Genomic DNA, 20952 nt, shown 5'->3' on the forward strand with positions numbered 1-20952 from the left:
AAGCACCTGCCAGAGGTGCCCATTTGGTGGGTACTGCACCCATGAGCTTTTATGTCCTATCAAATTCACCAAGATATCTAGCCAGAACTGACCTACACTGCGCTAACCTAAACATTCCTGACTTGCACTCCATTTACAGAAGATTGTAGAATTCCTATAGCATTCCTTTTTACCAAGTGCTGGAATAATTGAGTTCCTGACAGTGACATCAGCAGAAGGCCAGCTACTCAACTTCTCATATTCTTCTGGCAATGACCTGGTTTGAAGTTTCCATATCACTACTCATAATTAGCAGACTAGGATCATCTTCACAGGGCTGTGTAAGTCAAAAAGCAACACATTTCTATGTCCAAGAAACATAATTACAATATTTGGATATCTAACAGTGGAAATAGATTGTTCTTTAACAAAAATTTCAGAAATCTTCTCAAATCACTCAACTCATGTATTTCTGAGCTGATGCAGCACTCTGTAAATACCTGGTTCTTTAGTGCACATAATTTACATAATATATTATAATATTTTCAAATGTATAGTGTTGTGAAATTCCTCCATTTCAGATATCCTAAAAGCCCACTTTAGCTTGATTTAAAAGGACATCTGTTCTAAAAACATCTGTAACACTTAGTTTGCAAACATTTGAAACGTAACAAATTAATGCACTCCAAAGCTGATAGCACTTACTATGCCATTAACTCACTCCATTAACAGAAGGCTGGGCTTCCAGTTTTATCAGAGGTAAAACATTTCAGTCTTACTTATAAAGTCCTACACACAGTTTTTTCATATACCAATACTTGTGCTTTTAGAGAAATTAATAAAGCATTTTTGCCAAAAGTTTTAACATAAATGACAAATGCCACAAAACAGTCAAAAAGAGTTACGTGTGTCAAAGTATCATTTGAGGCAGAATATAGATAGAAGCAGAAGTATATGAATATGAAGAATGCTTCCCTCTTAAGAGCAGCATTAAAAAGCAAATTTGAATGCAGGTTGATCTGTGCAAAAAAAAAAAGTGGGATAAGAGGCTTAAAAAAACGACAACAAATACAGAGAGGGCAGGTTACATTGAGTATTTTCTTATTTGCTGAAATGTTGCTGAAATGGGGTCTGTTTGAATTGTGTTAGTGTATTTTTATTTGATTTCTGGCACCATACAAAATGATCAGTTGGTGCAGTGACATCAAGAAAGTCACACAAGAATTTGCAGTAGAATATTAACACAAAGCTAACTGCTGCTGATGATTCAGAGGCAGGATGAAGAGTAAATCAGATACAGTTTAATCAAACAATTGGAAGCAATGATAAAGTTCGGGTTTGAACTTCCAAAGGGAAGACCCAGCAGTAGCTGCTTCTTAGAACAGATTTCAGGCCGCAACGTTTTGAAACCTGAAAAGCTGAATTATGAGGGACTAAATAAATGTAGTCTGGTACATCAGCACAGGGGCACCGTCCCAGTATTCACAGCTCTTAATATTTAGACTAAATATAAACAGAATTAATGTAGATAGCAGCTCTATTACCTAGCAGAAATATATTTGCATACATAATTCTGGAACAAAGCACTGAAACATTGGGTCCAAAGGAGATTTGGAAGATTTGTTGCATTCAATTATGTCACTCCTAGTTAGAATACATGCACCTCATCACAGCATAAACACAGCCAAAAGGTAATATATAAGTCAAAAGAGGTAAAATAGTATCTTAGAAGACGTAATAAATCTACTCTCATAGAGAGGCACTGCCAGCTGCATCTCTCATATGACATGAAAGCATTTTGAAATCATTTGACAGAGTAAAAAACCATCAAATCCAAAAAGGTGTAAAAATTAAATCAATCTCAAGGGACATAATCACAAGTCACTGGCTGCAGTAATTTCAGAGGCTGTATGAAATTTTAGGTTTCATTAGTAACTTTGAATTCAATTTCTGTTCCCTGACATACATGCCCTGACTGCAATGGAGTAAAAGTCTTCTCTACATTGTCAAGAGAACTTACAATTTTTTGTGGTTTCTGTACATCTGCATGTTTAAAAAAACAATACAAGATGATACTTTTAATTCATTTTTTTCTTAATTCAAGAATTCCGTAGCTTGTCCTGTTCTAAAATAGACAGCACAAAACCACCAAGCCCTCTGAAGAGTGTCTGCATTACCCCTGAAAGCCCAGGCAGCCCTCATCCTTTTAGTGAAGTATTTGAACATACCTTTACCCTACTCAGTTTAGATTTACGCATCACATCACTGGGCCAAACCACACTGTGTCAGTTTGGGCCCAGAGCTGATTTTTCAGCTCTAACTCCATCTTTTTTCAAATTGAATTAGATTTACAAGATTGAGTGAAACACACTGTGTTATTTTGTTTCACCTGGTATTTGTGCTTGTAAGCAGTACAAGAAAATCCCATATTTTTATTTCACAGAAGGCACATGAAAAGATTTATGTCCTTTGCTCCTTCCAGTGGACTCACGGCTCTCCCTACTGGTTTTGATAACAGCCTGCAGAGATGCTTCTGCACTTCATCTCTGCTAACATAACACGGGAGAGCTCTAATTACCGAATCAACAACTCCATAAATCAACATATACGTTGGATCTTTATATTGCTCCTTGAGTAAATAGCTACGAAACCAGTTCCATGTTTAAGAACTTGTCATCTTTTCCTTGTTACAAACACTGATGTTCTGCTAAGTAAATGCTTCTCCATAACCTTCCCAGAGAACAGCTTTCTCATACCCCTCAAATGGCAAGTAAACACAATTCAGAGGTATCAGCAGCAACAGAAAGGTGACCTGTTGTCTTTTAAACATGTTTAAAAAGTATGATTCTTCATGAACTTCCAAGGGGAACAAAGCTACAGAGTGTTAGAAAAGTACCAGGCAGCATGAGCCTGCAGTCCACTAACAATGACCAGTTCTTACAGCAGAGACAAATTGAGATCCCAGTTCAAATAATTGCTATCAGCATTATGACATTATACAAGATTTCTGAGATCGAGGAACATGTGATACTCTGAATGGCAGGGGACAGTTCCTCTTGACTGCGATTGTGGCTGTATTTCTTCACAAAATAATCACTGACCCAACAAGAGCAGTGGTACTCTTGACTTTGGTTTGGTAAAGAGGACAATCCCTGCAAGGCAGCTGTAGCTTTTGACATAGCAGTCGTGAACTGATTCATGTGAGATGAAAGGAAAATGTAGACTAAACTATTAATAAGCCTCTGATTTCCAAAGGACAGACTTTTGAAATACTGCTACTACTACTAAAACAAATGAAGTAATTAATAAAGCACTAGGCCACACAGACTAGAATGCAGGATGGATCTATTTATTAGGTCAGTGGTAGGAAGGCAATTTAAAAGCCAAATAAGAAAAATGGAAGATAGACTAAATGGATTAACAACCAAATCTTAAATCTTGAAAAAAATACTTCAAATTTTTAAAAGATAAAATAACTAGAGAGATGATAACAGGAAAAGCTTAACAAAGTGACAGGAAGAACTTAAGTTAAAATTTGGAAAGTATGCTAAGACATGGTGCAAAAGATACTTCAACAATACTACTCTAATATACCTAAGAGATTAATAAAGAGTAGGTATTATACCAGCCTAAATATATCACATTACTATGATTTTCTCTTCTGTTCAGTCAGGTTGGTCATTTGGATTATATGTATTTATGGGAGAAGCACACACTAAATTCTGGAAAGTGTATTTCCCAAGACCACCTCCAGTATGACTACTGATCTGCAGAACTAGCTAAAATCAAAAGAATACCCAGGCAATTAGGGGCCTGCAAGATTAATTCCACTCATACAAAAACAGAAATATAAATGTTAATGATTTTCTCCTCTTTATGTAGCATCATGCTAGATGTGTATGAAAACCAAGAAATAATTTATCTTGTTTAGAGAATTAGTGATCTCTTTATATGATTACATAATACACCGTCTACAGCTGGATATTGATTTTTTACCAATTTCTGATTTGCCAACAATTTTTTTCCATTTTTTCTTTCTTTCAAAACTCGCTTATAAAATACCAAGAGGCCAGACTAAGAAGTCTCCAGTTACCAGAATAATAATTTTTTTCACTGATGCGTGGACATCACATCCACGAAAGCATGAAGAACCTGGTGTTAAGTGCATTTACTGTAAAACAGAGTAAGATAATGGACAAGATGGAAGGGAGGGGAATAAGACATTACTGATGCTCTGCAGCAATGGTCTTCTGAGTGACTGCATTTAGAGCTTTCAACAATGACTCTGCCTCACAGAATTAAGAGAATGTGAACATGAAATCTGGTAATAACAAAACCAAGATTTGGTCAATGTTAAGAGAACAATAAGAGATGAACCTTCTTAAAGATGAAAGGACTGGTAATTTCATTAAATAACATTATTCAAAGCAAAAAATGTTACTAGACTGTCACTTGGGAGCTACACTTAGGAAATGTCTAACTCAAATTTCTGCTATAAACTGGGGAAACAGAAGGAAAACAATACAGGAACCTATGGATCTACACCCACTTCAAAATGAAAGCTAGACCCACAAGAAAAGTGGATGCAAGAAAATAGTGTTAATGACTGTGTAGAGGGAACTGGTGAGTCTTTCCCTGATCCTCACAGCTCAGAAAAAATTTGCAAATGCTGGGACAGGTACTCAGGCTACCAGAAAGAGTAAGGATACGGCAAATCTGTACAAAAAGAAATGGTAAAGGTGTGGTTTGATCAGCCCAGTAACCACAGGCAGTCAGCCTGCACACTGTGACTTTTCCCAACATCTCCGGCATCGCTGAAGGATGCAGAGCTATACTGCCACATTCTTTCCTGGGCTTCAGAGAAAAGGGATAGTACAGCCAAACACTGTCACAGACCAACTGCTGTGCACTCACTGGGAATGAATTTCTGTTCTTTTCCACCAAATGACTGATGTTCTGTATTGAGCTTCTAATTCACTTTTAAGATGGGGGTCTTATAGATTTGCGAATGGAACTTTCAGATCTTTCTGAGAAAGCATGGATTTGAATAGTTTCTATTGAGTCTGTTCCTAGCATCTAGGAACACACTCCACTTAATAACGTGACTTCACCATTTTGAATTAAACTTACCTTCCAAGGCAATGTGGCTTTATAGTCACAGTCGTGTTCATTGTGCACAAAAAAGCAGACACAGAAACCCTCAATAGGTGAGTTGGGCTTGCCTGATTTGGCACTCATCATCTGAGATGAGTAGAAAGAGGGGCAGTGTGCACCTGTTCATCACATGCTCTCATGGCTCTTCCCATCGTCTGTTCCCATTTTTTTTCATCAGAGAAGACTTGGCATAGTTACTCTCATTAATGTGATCAGTAAGTGTGCCAATTTCAGCCTTTTACCTGGTGTTATCTTGACCTCATGGCATATCTTTCTAGAAAGATTTCCCTGTTTGTCCAAGGAAATGCTGTAACTGGCTGGAGAGGATGAAAATAAAGTATGAGATTTGTCACACACTATGGTGCAGTATAGGAATTTATTTCTCATTCAGGAATGAAGACAGATGTGAATGAAGATACAGAGCCCTCCTGGGCCCAGACAAATGTCCATTTAAACCAGGATTCTTTGTAAGAATTGTCTCTTTCCCAGCCAGGAAATTTGCAGCCAACTTACTTGAATTGTTTCTTAGACATGCAAACAGAAATGCATTCAAACAGAAACACCATGTTTTGCCTCTTTTTAATGTGAAAATGAAATTTAGTTCTGTGCAGTTCTGATAGATTTTACGATTGAAATAGAGAAAACGTATTTAAAATATCAATTCATCACAATCGAAGGCTCAGGAGAGGGGCCTTTTAGTAGAAAACTGAAAACTTTCATACAACGTAATTTTCTTGCCATCTATACTCAGGTCACTCATGTGACAGTTTAGATTTCTTCTGTTTAAAACAAAACTGGTGTTATACTCACAGTTTGTGAAGATTGTTAAGTCCAACAAACATTTCTGGTGTTAGGCAACCAATTCTGTTATTTGAAAGATCCCTGAAAAAAGCCAAAAATCCCATGAAACATTGAGTCTGTCTTATTTATATACATACCTATATAATCACACAAAGCATCTTAATTTTTAATACTTAAGGAGTCAGAGACAAATGAGAAATAAAACCTTTTCCCATAATGTAATGTAACCAAATTAAATAAACAACTTTTATATTAACATTATTGAGCAATATTCCACAAATCATACTGTGACTTCTAACTGCATTAAAATGGGATTTTATATATATGTAGCCAATAAAAGCAAAATAATATTACAAATATACAGATTTTCTTGATCTGAGTTATTAGCACCTGAGGTTTTTTTTACTTACGAAGAATATTATGCATTTTGTTCCATGCAATATTCAGCCAAAACTGAAATTTTTTTTACTGTTTACTAATGTTTCATCTCATTAACAGCATCCTTTCTTGCTGAAACCACAGAAACCAGAAGGCAATTAATTTTTGAGCTAGTGAGGTCAGTTTTGATAAGCACTTGGCAAGCTCTTTTAAGAGCAATACTGTGGTTTCCAAGAGCACAAACAGTAAAAGGCATTATATTCCATAACTTTTGCCTGCAGAAAGTGAAGAAATGTTTTCTGTATAAGCCATACATGCAATACAGTGTACAAGATGCTTACAGGAAGGAGACAAAGACAGGTTTAAACAATTATATTGTGGTAAAAACATGAATAATGCTCCTTGGTAGATTCTGAATTAGAGTTTGATTTTTATGTATTAGGTTTTCAACCTTGACCCAAATTTTCCTTCTTACCAAGTACATTTTTTTTAAATAGTTGCAATTATCTAAGGATTTTAAGTGATCGTGCAGCCAAAAAAAAAAGTTAAAATCAATCTGAATTTATTTTTTGTTTTAGAATTAGAGATAGTTTTCTGATTCCTTTACTAAATTGTGCAGATTCCATATTTTTCTACTGATACATGAGAAGACTAAAGCAATCAAATGGAAGACTAAAGGTTGCAGTTTGACAAATCCAGTTACTGCTTTCATGGGAACACATCCAATTAGCTGGAAAATGAAGGCAATCTCTTTGGAGTTCACTAGGAAGTTGTCTTCTATCAGACAAAGAATATATTGTTGTGCAAGTATATGATGAAATATCACATTAGAATGAAAGTATTACTTAAATGCTTGTCAAGAATATTAAGTAGGGAACAGCTGAGATAATAGTGAGGATACAATATAGTACAATAATTTCATATCAGCATTATTCTTTACATTCTCCTAATAAAAGCTACATAGGAAATCTAAAAATGCAGGTTTAAAACAAATACATATATATATGCATCTATATATCTATATATCTATATATTAGAAGACATAAAAAAGAACCTACCCGGAATTCTTGGTTGGGTAATGCTTTGCTTTTGTCTAGGCAAAGTCTGAACATGTATGGAAGAATTGCATCACAACGTGGGGCATAATTTGGGTAGCAAAACTAGATTTTGTCTATACTAATCAATACAAGTGCATATTTCTCTAAGTGTGGTACAGAGCAAAACAGTATTTTTACCAAAGTTTACTTCAATAAGTGTTATAAGAAGATATATGGCAGTGGCTGAAATCTCTGTATTGTAAAACATGTTTTCTAAAAAAAAATAGCAAAAAGAAAAGGCAACTCGCTACACTTTTTTCCAGATTAATACATGTTACATTAAACACAAATCAGTTCATGATGTACAAAGCTGGTGCTCCTTTTCAGGAGTAAGACATTTAACTTACTAATGCTGACTTGTAAAGTTGATGTTAGAGAAAATAACTCTCCTGTGTTGAATAACCTAATGCCATAATTTTAGTGCTTCACAAATTTTCAATTTCCATTAATTTTGGCTATACCCTTGAAATAATTCAGTTTGTCATTCAAATACAAGTGATAACAGTTCTCTAAATCATTCTCAGAAACCATTCTGACAGCCTGTGGCTTGCCTGTCTGACTTGCCATAGCCGTTTCTCTTGCAGTTGCCCACATTACATCATCTTCTGCTTTACTCAGCGTCATTTCTATTTTACACAGGAAATAAAAAGATGCGAATGTATAGTCTTAAAGTAATAACTGTCTTCAGTATTCAACAGGAGTTTACACTATTTATTCCTTTTGCTCTACTGTCTCATTCCCAAGTTGCACACTGAAGGAGGGAAGATATTTACTTGTTTACCATGGAACTACACAGATTTGTGCCAAATGTGGCAGTCCAGCAATTAAACAATTCTCTGTCTCCAGATTGTGCCCAGCGTTCCTTGTTCATATCAGCAACAGGGTTTTTGTGAGATTTGGCATGACAAAACTCAACACTGCCAGTTCTACAGTGCTGAAGAGTCTTTTCTTCTCTCTTTTCCAGTGCCTGATGAGTTCCTCTCCCTTGACTCATCTCTCCTGGCTGACCTAAAGGCTCCACCTGTGCAGTCTGTGGATGTGCAGCCCATGACTTGCACAGGTTTCCTGGTTTTCCCACAAGAGGTCAGAGTTGTGTTATTAGAGTGCGCAGCCAAAGCAACAATTAGCGCTCATTTTTATCATTGTACTGTGTACTGTCATCCCTGTACACAGAGCCAGCAAGAAAGCTTCAACCCTAAAGCTTTTATTTGTATTAAAAATGTGTATGCTACTCTAACTTCATCATTATTATGTAATTGGTTTTCTACCCAAACACACTAAACCTGAGGGGCTGGTGTTAGAAAACACAGCTACAGTATTATCAGAGATAGAAACATGGTGCAGTGCTCCCGGCACACAGCGGTTCGGGAATTTAACCACACAGCAGAAAAGCAGAGGAGCCGTCAATTTCTTTTTCTGTGGATTTGCATTCCTTCCCCTTCTCATCTAAATCTTCCCATCCCACTACAATAATCCCTGGTTTCTCATAGGTTTTCCCTTTAAACATAAGACAGCATACAAGATGGCTAGGAAAATGCCTGGCATGTGCTGATGGCCTAGTTAGTCAGTGCACGGACACTTGGAAGCTGTCACTTGGAAAATTATAATTAAAAAAGGGTTCATCTCACTTTTCCTTAGGCTGAGTACAACTAAGGAGGGTCTGTAGTCCTTGTTAGTTTAAAGAAAAATGCCCAGCTGTAGAATCCTTGTAACTTAGGTATTTTTACCCTGTAAAATGTAGTTTAAAAATCAGCCAGTGCTTCCAAAAGTATTACCAGAACATTTTTCCGAGAGAGGAATGCAAGAATGATGGACATGGAATACACTGTGTAAGCTCTTGTTTCCTTAGAAAACCATGATGAAAATAAAAGATATCAAGCAGAGTCAAGGTGGGTGGTATGGAAAATGGTAGACGAATTTCACAGTATGATAAAGTTTCCTTTCTAATACTGTATTTTATAGATCTGACTTATGATAAAATTAAAGTAGACCTTATGTAACAAAAAAACCCTAGTGTAGCACAAACCATTGTCCCCACACATCTAAGCTCCTTAGTGTTATTTCTGGTTAATGTCTACAGTGATATTATATCATCTGCTTAGTCATTAATTAGGCATGTTTTTTACCTTTGCAGGTGTACTTATTAGGACACTTATTGGAGAGCAAACTGATGATTTTAAATGGAGAAAGGTAAAAAAGAAAAGGAAATGGAAGAAAGAAGGGAAAGAAGAAGAAAAAGCATGGTAAATGTAAAAAGCAGAGTGTGTGATTTTCTGTTTTACAGGCAGTGCCCTTATTTGATTATTGCTTGGTGGCATGTTTGAGTTGCCCAAGGAAAGAAATGTCGATACAAACACAATTTTCAGAATAATTCAAATGGAATTAATACTTACAGGCGCTTCAGTTCTGAAAGTCCATAGAAGGCCCCTGGCTCAATTGTGCTGATCAAATTATTCTTCAGATCTCTAGAGAGGCATAATAGGAGGAGCGGTTAATTACCATTTTACCTACTTTACCACTGTTATACATGAGGAGTGTGAAATGCAATGCAATTCTAACCTTTATCTCTCTTAGCTAAAACTAAGGATTTCTTTTAAATAGTAGCATCAAAAACATTACATCATCTGCAGTTTATAAAAACATCTTTTTCCAAGATTAGATGCTTTAAAAAAATCCACTTGTTTTAATTCTTCTTCTCCTATTTATACTTTTCAAAACAAGCTTACCAGCCATTCTTGCCCCAGGAAAAAATGTTTTAATCAATGAGTCAATGAAATAATTAGTCAGCAAAGCAAGAGCCTTTTAGCTTGCTTATTCGTTGTGCTGTGCACTTTACACTTAATAAATTTCTCATTTCCACCTAATGTAGGCGAAGCAGTTGGCATGTGAGACAGACAGGTCAGGTTTCTGTTCTGAAATACAGGCAGTTTCTCGTATTTGGCAGATCGGTGCTTCATTTTGCACTTGCTGACAAGCCAGAGGATTGGCTGTTTTAAAGATAAAGAATATTTCACTGGCATTAGTAATCTGGTCTGCTCTTGACACAGCGCTTGGAGCCATGACACTGCTCTCAGCTCAGTCCCCACAGATTTACTACTGAACTGTCTCAAAGATTTTTGTGATGTGAACCCCAAACAAGTGCCTTCAGTGCAACTAGATAAGCAGGCCTAGGAGACAAATGCTGCAAATTCTTGCAGGCAGTATTCATCTTCTGACAATTTGCAATTCATGGGGAGCAACTGGTGCTCACTAGTTTCGGTGCTGTTTCTCGGGCTGGCCACTTCCAAGAATCACAGCACATACACTGCTCAGCTCTGCTGAAGTACAGATGGATCAACAGCCACAGGAATAATCTTATTTAAGACTTTTTATTTTACTGCAGATAAAGTGCACACTAGCTGAAAACTTGAGTCCACTACCTGTGATCGGCCTGAACAGGGCAAGATTATATCCCAAATGTTTATTTCACAGTAGGATATATTTTATTTTCCAAGTCAAAATCATAAATAAATATTTCTGTACTTTTCTAGTCATTTTTGCAGATCTCTTGAATACAGTTCCAAAAATTTGTGTCTCACACCCATTTCATTATAGCAATGACGTCAATGAGTGATTTGTCCCTAACTAAGTTCTGAGTTAGGACCCTTTAACAGTCAAGTTTAGCTTTCAGCTTGCCACATGCAACTCTAAAAGTCTTTAAGAAGTAGATTTATCTTTCTTTGTCTTAATTTCCTCAAGAAGTTGTGACCATTTCTTTAACTGTGAATTTTCCGTACCTTCTCACAAATAAAACTGTATAAACAAAACTTCTGCACCCTCTTCTCCAGAGTCAACTTGCAAGGACAATTCTTTTGTTTGGCAAAAGTTAATCTACATGAGCGTTTATTCCTTTGATGATTTAGGGTTTTTGCTTTGTGGGTGAGTCAAAGCCTCATTTTTTTTTAATATTCAAATATTCAATACTAAACATTTGTGTCTACCCCTTTTGCTTGTACACTATGTTAACTATGTAACTACTCAGGTAGAAGGAAGTTAAACTAGCAGAAGTGAGTCCATATGAAAAAGACTGGAAGGATACTGTTTTCATTGGGGGAACAGCTGTATTCTTAAAACTTGTAAGACAAACAAACAAAGGAAAAACTTAGCTCAAGCTTTACACTGGGGCACATTTGTAAACAACTTAAGACGCATAGTTCATATGCAAATATGCACATTTTAGGCAGGGTTAACTGACAGTTTTAGTAATTAATCTTTATATCAATTACACACATTCTGTGTTAACTGACAACTCGTCTAAATGTTCTGCAAGTTGCAATCAGGCAAAGTGATCAGCTCTTGTAGCCAACAGTGGTTAACAGCTCAGAACAAATATAGAATAGTCAGGATAAATGGCAAACTGTTGACACATGAGTTTTAATGCCAGTCAAAATAACCAGGTAGACAAAAGGCCTTCCATTTACTGAAATCTTCTAGTTTATGGAAACTCTTCCCTGTTTCCCCATAACTTGTAACCACATAGGAAAAACCAGCATAATCCTAAGGTATCATCTACAGGAAGTAAAAAGGTCATTTAATGTTAGTAGAAGGTAGACCATGACATGGAAAGTGTCCATCACTTACACTGTCACAAACAAGACATCTGTTCTCCTTACTTTGGAAATTACACTTAAATTAGGTAGGTCATTTTAGTAAGGATATTCTCAGAAAATTGTAGATGATTACACTGGCCACAATTCTGGCACTTTCTTAGTAATTAATATTCCATAATGTTTCCATATAATTCTGGCCTAACAAAATAGGTGTTTTCTTCCTTGTCATCCTTGAACACATCTTTTAATGTGATTAAAATTAATAAATAAAATTATCACAACTGTTAAACACTTAAAAACTCTTACTTCTACATTAGGAGAATCCGTTTGCTTCCCACCCACTTGTATTTTTTACTAAATTCCTGTAACTAAAATATTAAATTAGCTTTTCCCATTTTCTGATTTAGGAAAAAGTTTCTCATATTGAAGCCTTATAGCAATTAGAATTAACTTACACTGAACTAAATAAGGAAACCAGAGTAAATTTGGTTGTATGTTTACATTTTTTCCTCAAGAGCTACTGCTGAGGTTTGGCAAAAGGTCATGATCCAAGACAAGCCAAACAGCAGCCCAGGCTGGGCCACACACATGCACATATACCAGACAAGTGATTTTATCATCAACCAGAAGCATGAGAGAAGGGGAACAACCCCAGTATCATGATATTGAATGACCACAGCATGACCCAGTTGAAGCCCAAAAAGAAAGCATTTCCTAACTAACAGTTATGGTTTTCCATCATTTCTGATGCAGCATTCTCACTTTAAAGTATCTGTTCTGAATCTGAATGACGTGTCATTAGTGGTGTGGGAGTACAGATCTCGTGGCGTGACCTGAAAATAAATCAAAACCAAGTGCCTGTACAAGTACAGATAGAGGGAAGCTACATGAAGTTAGCTATAGTCATAAAAACTGCAGCACTTATATCCAGGCTGCAGAGCTGCACAAAATGAAAATGGGACAATATTTATTGAAATATATTTCCCCTAATTTCATTAGAGTTGTTAGATAAACTGGCTGCACGGTACTCTGATCTTAACTCGACCTAAACAGGTAGAAGAACAATAGAGAATGAACTGTGTTATTATTAAAAAACAATCTCAAATGGTTACAGAGGAGACTTTCCTTTTCACCTGCAAGTCTGAACTTATGTAAATTACATACAATAGCCATTAAGCACTGTCTTCTTATTTGTAGGTATTTGCAAATAATGGGCCCACAGGTAAAAAAAATCAAGGATTCCTTTACTAAGAACCACAAGCTGATGGAAGTTTATCATCTTACACATTAAGCTTTCAACTGACTTTTACTTACTGAAAACATTTAAGAGAAACCTTAAGAAAAATAGCTGACTTGAAGAGGGGAAATCTGTGTCTGAAGTATTCACTTCCTGATGGCTTAGCTAAGAGGTAAATGAAACAAGAGGAACAGGCTACTAATGGGACTTCACAAGAACATTTAATAACTACTCCAGGCCTCTCAGCTATTAGACATCTTCCATGGCCAAACCCCCAATTATCTAAATGTATTCTTGAGATTCTTGATGCTTCAAGGTCACAGTATGTATTTACACAGTACAGAACATAGTGGGGAAAAAAATCACTAAAGTATAGACAGTCCATTAACAAAAGAATCAATTTATTTTAAACTATATTCTGACATTTTGTACCAGCATCTTTGCCTTCAGACATTGCATATTCTTCCTCCAACTTACAATATATGTACTGTAGATATTTTGAATACATATTCATAACAAGAATATTCAGCTAATTCCAGTACTTTGTTCAAATTCCTGACATCGATACATCTTTCATAAAAAATTATGGGTTGTACCAAGAGGACATCTGTGTTTAGAAAGCTGTCATTATGGTGCTGCAAACTTTCCAAAAAAGCTCTGAGAAGAGCAATCAGTTGTTGAGCAGATGCCAAATACCAATGAAATATGACTGACTTTCCACATTTTGCATACTATGAAACAACAACAGCAAAAAAAAAAAAAAAAAATAAGGTCACATCTTAGACTTCTTTCTCATGTGAAATATTACAGCTAAACTAAATGTCACCTTTGCCCAAGAAATGAATGCAGACTCCAGATCTTTCACAAAAAGATTATGGTCACTGCAGTAGGAAAGAGGCACAGCCAGTGAAGAAAGACAACAGTTAGCACCTATTCTGCCATCATGACAGCGACTGTCAGGGTTGGCACTCCTGGATACAGGAACCAAGAATTAAAGTGATACTGGCAAAATGTGTTTTGAAGATATTTCAAATGTACCCATCTGTACAGGAGCCAGTAACTTGCTGTACTTTGGTAGCATGAATATAATAAAAAACTTATTTTCATCTCCGTTGTTGGTAAATGCATTGTGGATCAAACAAATATCATGAAAGAGGCAGGTTAAGTAATAATGATTACCTAGTACCATCATCAGTAACTAAATTAACTAAGGTGCTCCCATGGAACTCCAGAGCTCTTTATTTATTTTTTTTAAATGGTGAGAGTGGATATTTAACATACTTTCCAGAATCAGAAAAGTTATGGTTACATCTCAGTTTCGTTCCAAGAGATAAAAACAAAACTCTTTTCAGTTAGAAACATCAGATAATAAACATAAACATGCACACAAACATGAACAATAATTGTCCAATAATGGTCTGCCTTTCCAGACACAGAGGCTATAGGTCTTTTGTTTGCTTAGCATGTTGATGATGCATTCTCCTTTAATTTCCCCTTTTTAATTCAAGCCATTACTGGTTGGATTCCCTGAAACAACAGACCCTAAGGACTCGACAAAAAAATAACTGCTGTCCATTCAAGGTGCTAATGAACAATGGGAGGTTTCAGACCCATCACTTGATGGCAATAATGACATGCAGAACAACAGAAAGGTCATCACATTTTGGTTTTTCATTTAAGGCTGATGACTCATTCACATCAAATGTGCTGTGGTAATTTGGCAGTTATTCATTATTTAGGAACATGCCTCAAAGTGTAAAACAAAGTACCAATAATGGCAGCTGAAACAAAACAGAGACATGCTTTATGATGGTTTGCTTGCTCAAAGAATCCCATAGAACATTATAAGTTATTTCATTTTCACAGTAATAGTCATAGAGCAAGAATGTAAGACTCGGTATTTGAACTGAAGGAGCAGCATGTCAAGTAAGAAAAAATGAGCAAACAGCTTGGTAAAACAGGATAGACTGCAGTACAAATTTGTTGATAGATTTTTATACCTGTGTATGATAGAAAATAACATTTTAAAAGATTAATTAATGCAGTTTCACTCTAAATATAGCATCAACCAACCAGAATATAGGTACAAAGATGTTTGGCACCTGCCTCTACTTTCATTTTTTCAATTTTTTTATTGATAGCTCGAAACTAAATGCATTTCCAAATTAAAAAAAAAAATCATCTACACTTTCCAGATTCTTCTACTTTGGCATGTTTTTAAGAAATAAAAATTCAACATTCAAAACATATGCAACTGTTCCTATATGTTTTCTTTTTCATGCCACAAACCCAGACATATATGGTAAGATCACGTTAGGTCTTGCCTATGCAGGCACAGGGGCAGATGCTTGGTACTTGTAACCTGGGGACTGAAGACAGAGTGGCTGTGCCCCCCAGCCCCTAAGGAGGGGTCCCTTGGATCAGTTGTGTGGGGCTAAAACAAGACTGAAAGGTCAGAAGAAATAAATGCTGAGAGCAGATAAAGTGGGTTTCAGTGTCCACAGCTCTGCAGTGCCAGCAGAAAACGCCCCTCTGCTGCCAACAATGCCTTGGTGTACAGTGACAGATCTGGCATTATGTTGATTACAATGGCAGAGCTTGTGTCTATCCATACCTATGGAGAGACATGAGGAGCACAGAAACCTCGGGTAGCTGCAAAGAGCCAGAGGCTTCCTTAAATTCTACACCTACTGGGACGTCTCTCTGTATTCATGCCTAGAAGGCAGTTCAGCATGGGTTATGTTTCTTGACATGTGTTCCACTCCTCCTGGAAAAAGGCTAATTGTTGGGGGAAGAAGGAAAAAAAAAAAAAAAATCAGTTCAGAGCTTAATTCCAGCCTCTGAGAAAACTGTAAAGAAAGTGAAATAGTAGGGGGAAAAATATACTTAACTTTTTTTTTTTTTTTAATTTTTAAATTAAACACACAGACCAAACAAATGTAAAACAGACACATAGAAAGTGGGTAAAACATACTTTCTACTGAGAACGGTTTCAGCTCCAGTTGTAGGAGTTGTTATTCCACATTCTAAAACTGCACTGCTTTGCCTGTTACAGATTTCCAGCAATATGTATTCAACATGCCTAGGTCAAATTTCAAACTCTGGAATCACAGTACAACAATAAAATGAAATACTGGAAATTTTTCCAGAATTGTCAAAAGTGCATCTGAATTAATCTTTTATAATAAAATATGGAGATTTACATTTTTATACCAAATTATCAGAGGTATCAGTGCAATGAAAATGTGTTTTCTTAGATATGAGAACCTTAAAATACATATCCATCATATCATGGAGTTTTGGATGGGGTTTTTTTTAAGGAAATATTTGATTATTTTTCTGTTACTGTATCAAGGTTGACTTGGAAAACCACAAGTGATTCTTTATTGAATTTCAGTTTGAGCTTTCGTGACTTAAAACATCCAAAGAAAAGAGGAAAGACTTCTAGCCTGAGGTGTAAAGGAAAGATAAGTACCCGCAGATGGCACACAGATTAATCTAAGAGCACTTTTGAGCCAAAACTAAGATAGCTTGTTACTGAGTGTAGATCAAGAAAATACGAATAATCTTTCCTATGACATTTATTTCATTGTACTGTTTTCATAATGGAGAAATAGAACCCTCCTAAACCCAAGGTGAACCAATTAAAAGATGTCAAAGACCAACTCCATCTTTCTTCCTGCTTATTATTTCTACAGTTTCATTAAAAAAGTAAGAATGTTAATTAACAATATCACAAAGAACATAGACACTGACACAGGGATCCAGGGACCTGCAGTAATTATTCAGCTCATGATGGGAGATGGACAAGGCAACACAGCAATAACCTTCACCCTTCTCCTGGAATAACCATACTCAAAGCTGTTCTTCCTGTTTACCTGGGAACATGGCAACGCCCAGATACATTCCAGCATCGTATAGAGCAGGGAGCCCTTTCCAGAAAAGGAGGGGGGACACCATTTGAACATTTAATTCAGCCAGTGTTAGAGGCAACGTTAATTGCATAGAAAACCTGTCAATTTAAAGCGTCAGTAAGTAGTTTAAGGATAACAGAGGAGAATCGCCTATAAGCAGTTTAGCTGAGAGGAATTAAATCTTGCTGGAAGACTGGTCTGAGAATCCTTCCCCAGAAAGCCCTGTTTTATACAAACTGGGTCTTTGGTAATAACTTAGACAAACCATGTGTGCTAATGAGAAGGCATGCAGAATTGTCTTCTGCAGAAATGAGGGTTAATGTGAACCCTCTGCAGAACTTCCTTGAGTATTTTCAGTGCACAGTTGCTACATTTGCATTTTCCTGCAGGTAAATGTCAGAAATTTTAAAATGCTTTTTTGCTAAAATTTCATGTAAATGACAGATGAATGATAGAGCAAACTATGAGGCTGAAAAATAAGACCAGAGGTTCTGTGTGAATGTCTAATTTCCACCCATTCTTTAAAATCATTGCCATATACTTTATATTCTATACAATGTGTACATTGAGATTTTCAAGTAAAAAGTATTAAAGAAACTAAAAAATCTTATTTCTTATATCTCAGAACTGCCAATATTAATTTCAAGCCAAAATATATTCTACTATAAATAATAAGAAGTTGGCACATACTTAACAATCTGTCTCTGTTGGTCCCACTTCAAATGTTGTTTTGCGATGATTTTCATGCTTTGTTTCGTCACTAGTGTTTCAGGCAAAATGATACATTTTTAAATACATTTTCTTTTGCTTCCATGAAAGTCTGTTATTCAGCCTTAGGATATGCAACGATGATTGAAAGCCCTAACAAAAATCAACATAGACATAATAACACACAATAGTAGCGGGGGCCACAGGAACACCCACAGGTCTTCACACCCTGAAAGAATACCAAAAAATGGAGGAAACAGGAAAGGGAACACAAAAAAAGGATGCAGGGAAAGAAGCAGTATGTTATTGTTGGAGGCCATTATTGCTGAAAGCTGTTGGTGTGCTTTGTTCAGTAAGGCATCCCTTTCTTATCAATCCTTCTCACCACACAGAGTAATAGAACTCCTTTTCCCCGCTTATTTACTCACACCTTATTCCATGGCATCTCTTCTCCTACTTTGATCACATGCCAGAAACAGTGCTTTATTTCCAGAGTTTTCCTAGGTCAGGCCTGGCATCCAGCTATTCTCTCCCACAAATAATTCAGTTTACTCATCAAACCCTCCTTCGGGCATGCAGGGCACAGAAAAGCTGCCCTGTTAACACCTCCCAGTGCTGTTGGAGCTCTGGGAGAGCTACATTATTGAGGAAGAATCTGGTGTCAGTCCTCAAAGGGACTTTGTGGTGGCTACTTTAACACATGTATTTATAAATCTGCTCTTGCTACATCTTCTTAAAGGATGACAGCATCTGACACAAATCATGTGTTATCTTAATGACATCACTATAAAAAATGTCAGATGAATATATCATTGTGGTGGGCTGACCTTGGCTGACTGCACATCAGACCAAGAGAACTATTTGTGGTCCTAATGGGAAACAGAAGCCTAGATATTCATAAATTCAATTAAGTGATGTGCTGAAATACAGCTAAACTACGTTACATAAATTTAAAAAAAAATCCCAGGAGAAAGGAATCATTCACTATTTAAACAGCTCTATAAACTAACTTTACAAGTGAGTTTATTTCATATTCCTGTCATTTATGACTATTAATATTTATTTTTTCATATAGAAAATCTTTTATATTTTTTCTAATATACAATGCCCTGATAAAACTCTTAATGATTGTGCTAAGGCAAGAACAATTTTGGTGTCTAATCAACTGTTTTGTAAAGTAAAAATTTATAGTGCAGGGAAACTATGACTTTACAAGAGTTCAAGCAAAACTCCTAAGAAACACTGCCAAGTGTTCTACACATCTGCATTTTAAAAGGTATAGAAAAATAATAATTCCTTGGAATAACAACTCTTGCATCAAACAAATGTCTCTAAACCAGCAGACTATTAGACTACCCTGGGTCAGGAATGCAGCTACAGTTGACCCTGAGGAACTGGCATTTTATTTAATTGTACAAGTGCTTTGCACTAGCAACAGGAAAGATGCTTTTAATTTTAAATTGACAGCAAAAGTGATCTGCAAATTATAACCTTTCATTCCAGCCTGAGATTGTCTAATACAACTTTCTTTCACTCTGTTTCTAATCAATTCTCTCACTTTTAACCACTAGTTATTTTCCCTGCATTTCACTCCCTTTGCTTACATTCCGACCCTCTCAATTTCAAGAAGAACTTGCTGGCTTTTGTCATGTTCTGACTGTTTTCTGTTCATGCAACAACTGTAATAATTTGTATAATAAGATGTATTTCCACTAAACAATTTCCCTGAAATTATATTTAACAAAAATACGTGTCTTATATTCATTCCTTGCATTTTGAAACACTTTAATCTTTTACACCTGAAAAGAAATACACAATGTTTTGCCCTTTTAAAAGGTGATGGATCCAGTACCTACTCATAAAACACTTCACAGCACTAGACTGGGATCTAAATGTTTTTAAACAAAAAAAAAAAAAAAACAACAGCTTCTTAATATTTTTGTCCAGTAAAATGAATTATTGAATTATGATTTATGACCATCACTTGCAAATTTCATTCTTACAAAAAATGTAATTATCTTGATTTTTGTATAGTCTTCTTACACAATTTTTAGACACTAGGATAATTAATGTGATCTATAAAAATTAATATGTATTACTATTGAAGGCATAATACATTGAATCATGTCTATAAAGGCAAAAATATCTTGATTATATGAGACATAAGGAACGCAAAGATGATTACCATTGCAAAATGCGATGGCATAGAGAACTCTTCAAAGTATTTAAATTACATAATACATACAATTTTAACAATTTGATATAATAATAATAATAAATAGTATGTAAACAATAAGTACCGATCAAGGCAAATTAGCTCTTGTATTCCAAATGTCTCCCGCATCTCTCCATGGAGGAAACTTGCACAGATGAGGCCCCACTAGTCCTTCATAAATTAATGTTTGTAATACTGATCATCAGTAGAGCTACACTTATTCTTTCAAAGTCTCAGATAGGATGGCCAACAGAACAACATCCATCAATAGAAAAATTACAAAGCACTGTAGCTTTTATTACTCTCTGTTGATTTAATAACAAAACTACATTCTTTTATTTGAAACAATATTTACCATCACCCAGTATGCAGATTGTGTTGTGGCCTCTCAACTGCTCTTCTGCAAAAGCATCTCTCCTCATGTCTATTTCAACTGCCAAGAAAATTAAAGCTGACCCTTGACCCTGCCATGTCTCTTTTTTATTCAAAACCACTAAAATACTTCTCCCTTTAGGAGACATTTATTAATGGGGAAACAATGCTGTTTCAAAGTGACATTTCCTTCCTAAGTTGTCATTTCTTTCAAGTGATCTTAAACCTTCTAAGCTCAGCAACAACTCTGTGACACTGATTTAAATTCTAGGTAATTGTGAATAAAGTTCACTGTAACTATTTGTGCACTAGCAGAATCCAACCTTTTTACTAAAAGATGACTGCAAATCTCCCTAACAGATGGCCTGATGTGAAACTGGCTTGCTGGGGAGCAGGTCACTCTGACTTTTCTATTTTGAATTTAATTTCTATTTTGAAATTTTGAATTCATCCTTTTCCTGAGAACTGTTATAATAACTCACCCCAACAGATCAGCAACAGTTGGCAT

At 35.9% G+C, this 20952-nt stretch overlaps 1 protein-coding gene and 1 long non-coding RNA gene across 2 annotated transcripts in view; one reads left to right on the forward strand and one right to left on the reverse strand.

The window, feature by feature from the left end:
• LOC108444677 overlaps window positions 1-9795 on the forward strand; it is a 23148-nt gene extending 13353 nt beyond the window's left edge. The window contains exons 3-4 of the long non-coding RNA XR_001859307.1: window positions 8374-8492; window positions 9544-9795. This is a non-coding gene — a long non-coding RNA (uncharacterized LOC108444677). The remainder of the gene's footprint in view (window positions 1-8373; window positions 8493-9543) is intronic.
• Window positions 1-9868, reverse strand: part of ADGRA1 (adhesion G protein-coupled receptor A1) — a 162741-nt gene extending 152873 nt beyond the window's left edge. The window contains exons 1-2 of the mRNA XM_017726084.1: window positions 9803-9868; window positions 5944-6015 (exon numbers count right to left, since the gene is read on the reverse strand). Coding sequence (XP_017581573.1) covers window positions 5944-5975 — 32 coding nt within the window. The 5' untranslated portion in view covers window positions 5976-6015; window positions 9803-9868. The remainder of the gene's footprint in view (window positions 1-5943; window positions 6016-9802) is intronic.
• Window positions 9869-20952: the final 11084 nt, after the last annotated feature.

The sequence above is a fragment of the Corvus brachyrhynchos genome, unplaced genomic scaffold, assembly GCF_000691975.1.
Source record: "Corvus brachyrhynchos isolate BGI_N302 unplaced genomic scaffold, ASM69197v1 scaffold61, whole genome shotgun sequence".
In the NCBI taxonomy this organism is placed as follows: Eukaryota; Metazoa; Chordata; class Aves; order Passeriformes; family Corvidae; genus Corvus; species Corvus brachyrhynchos.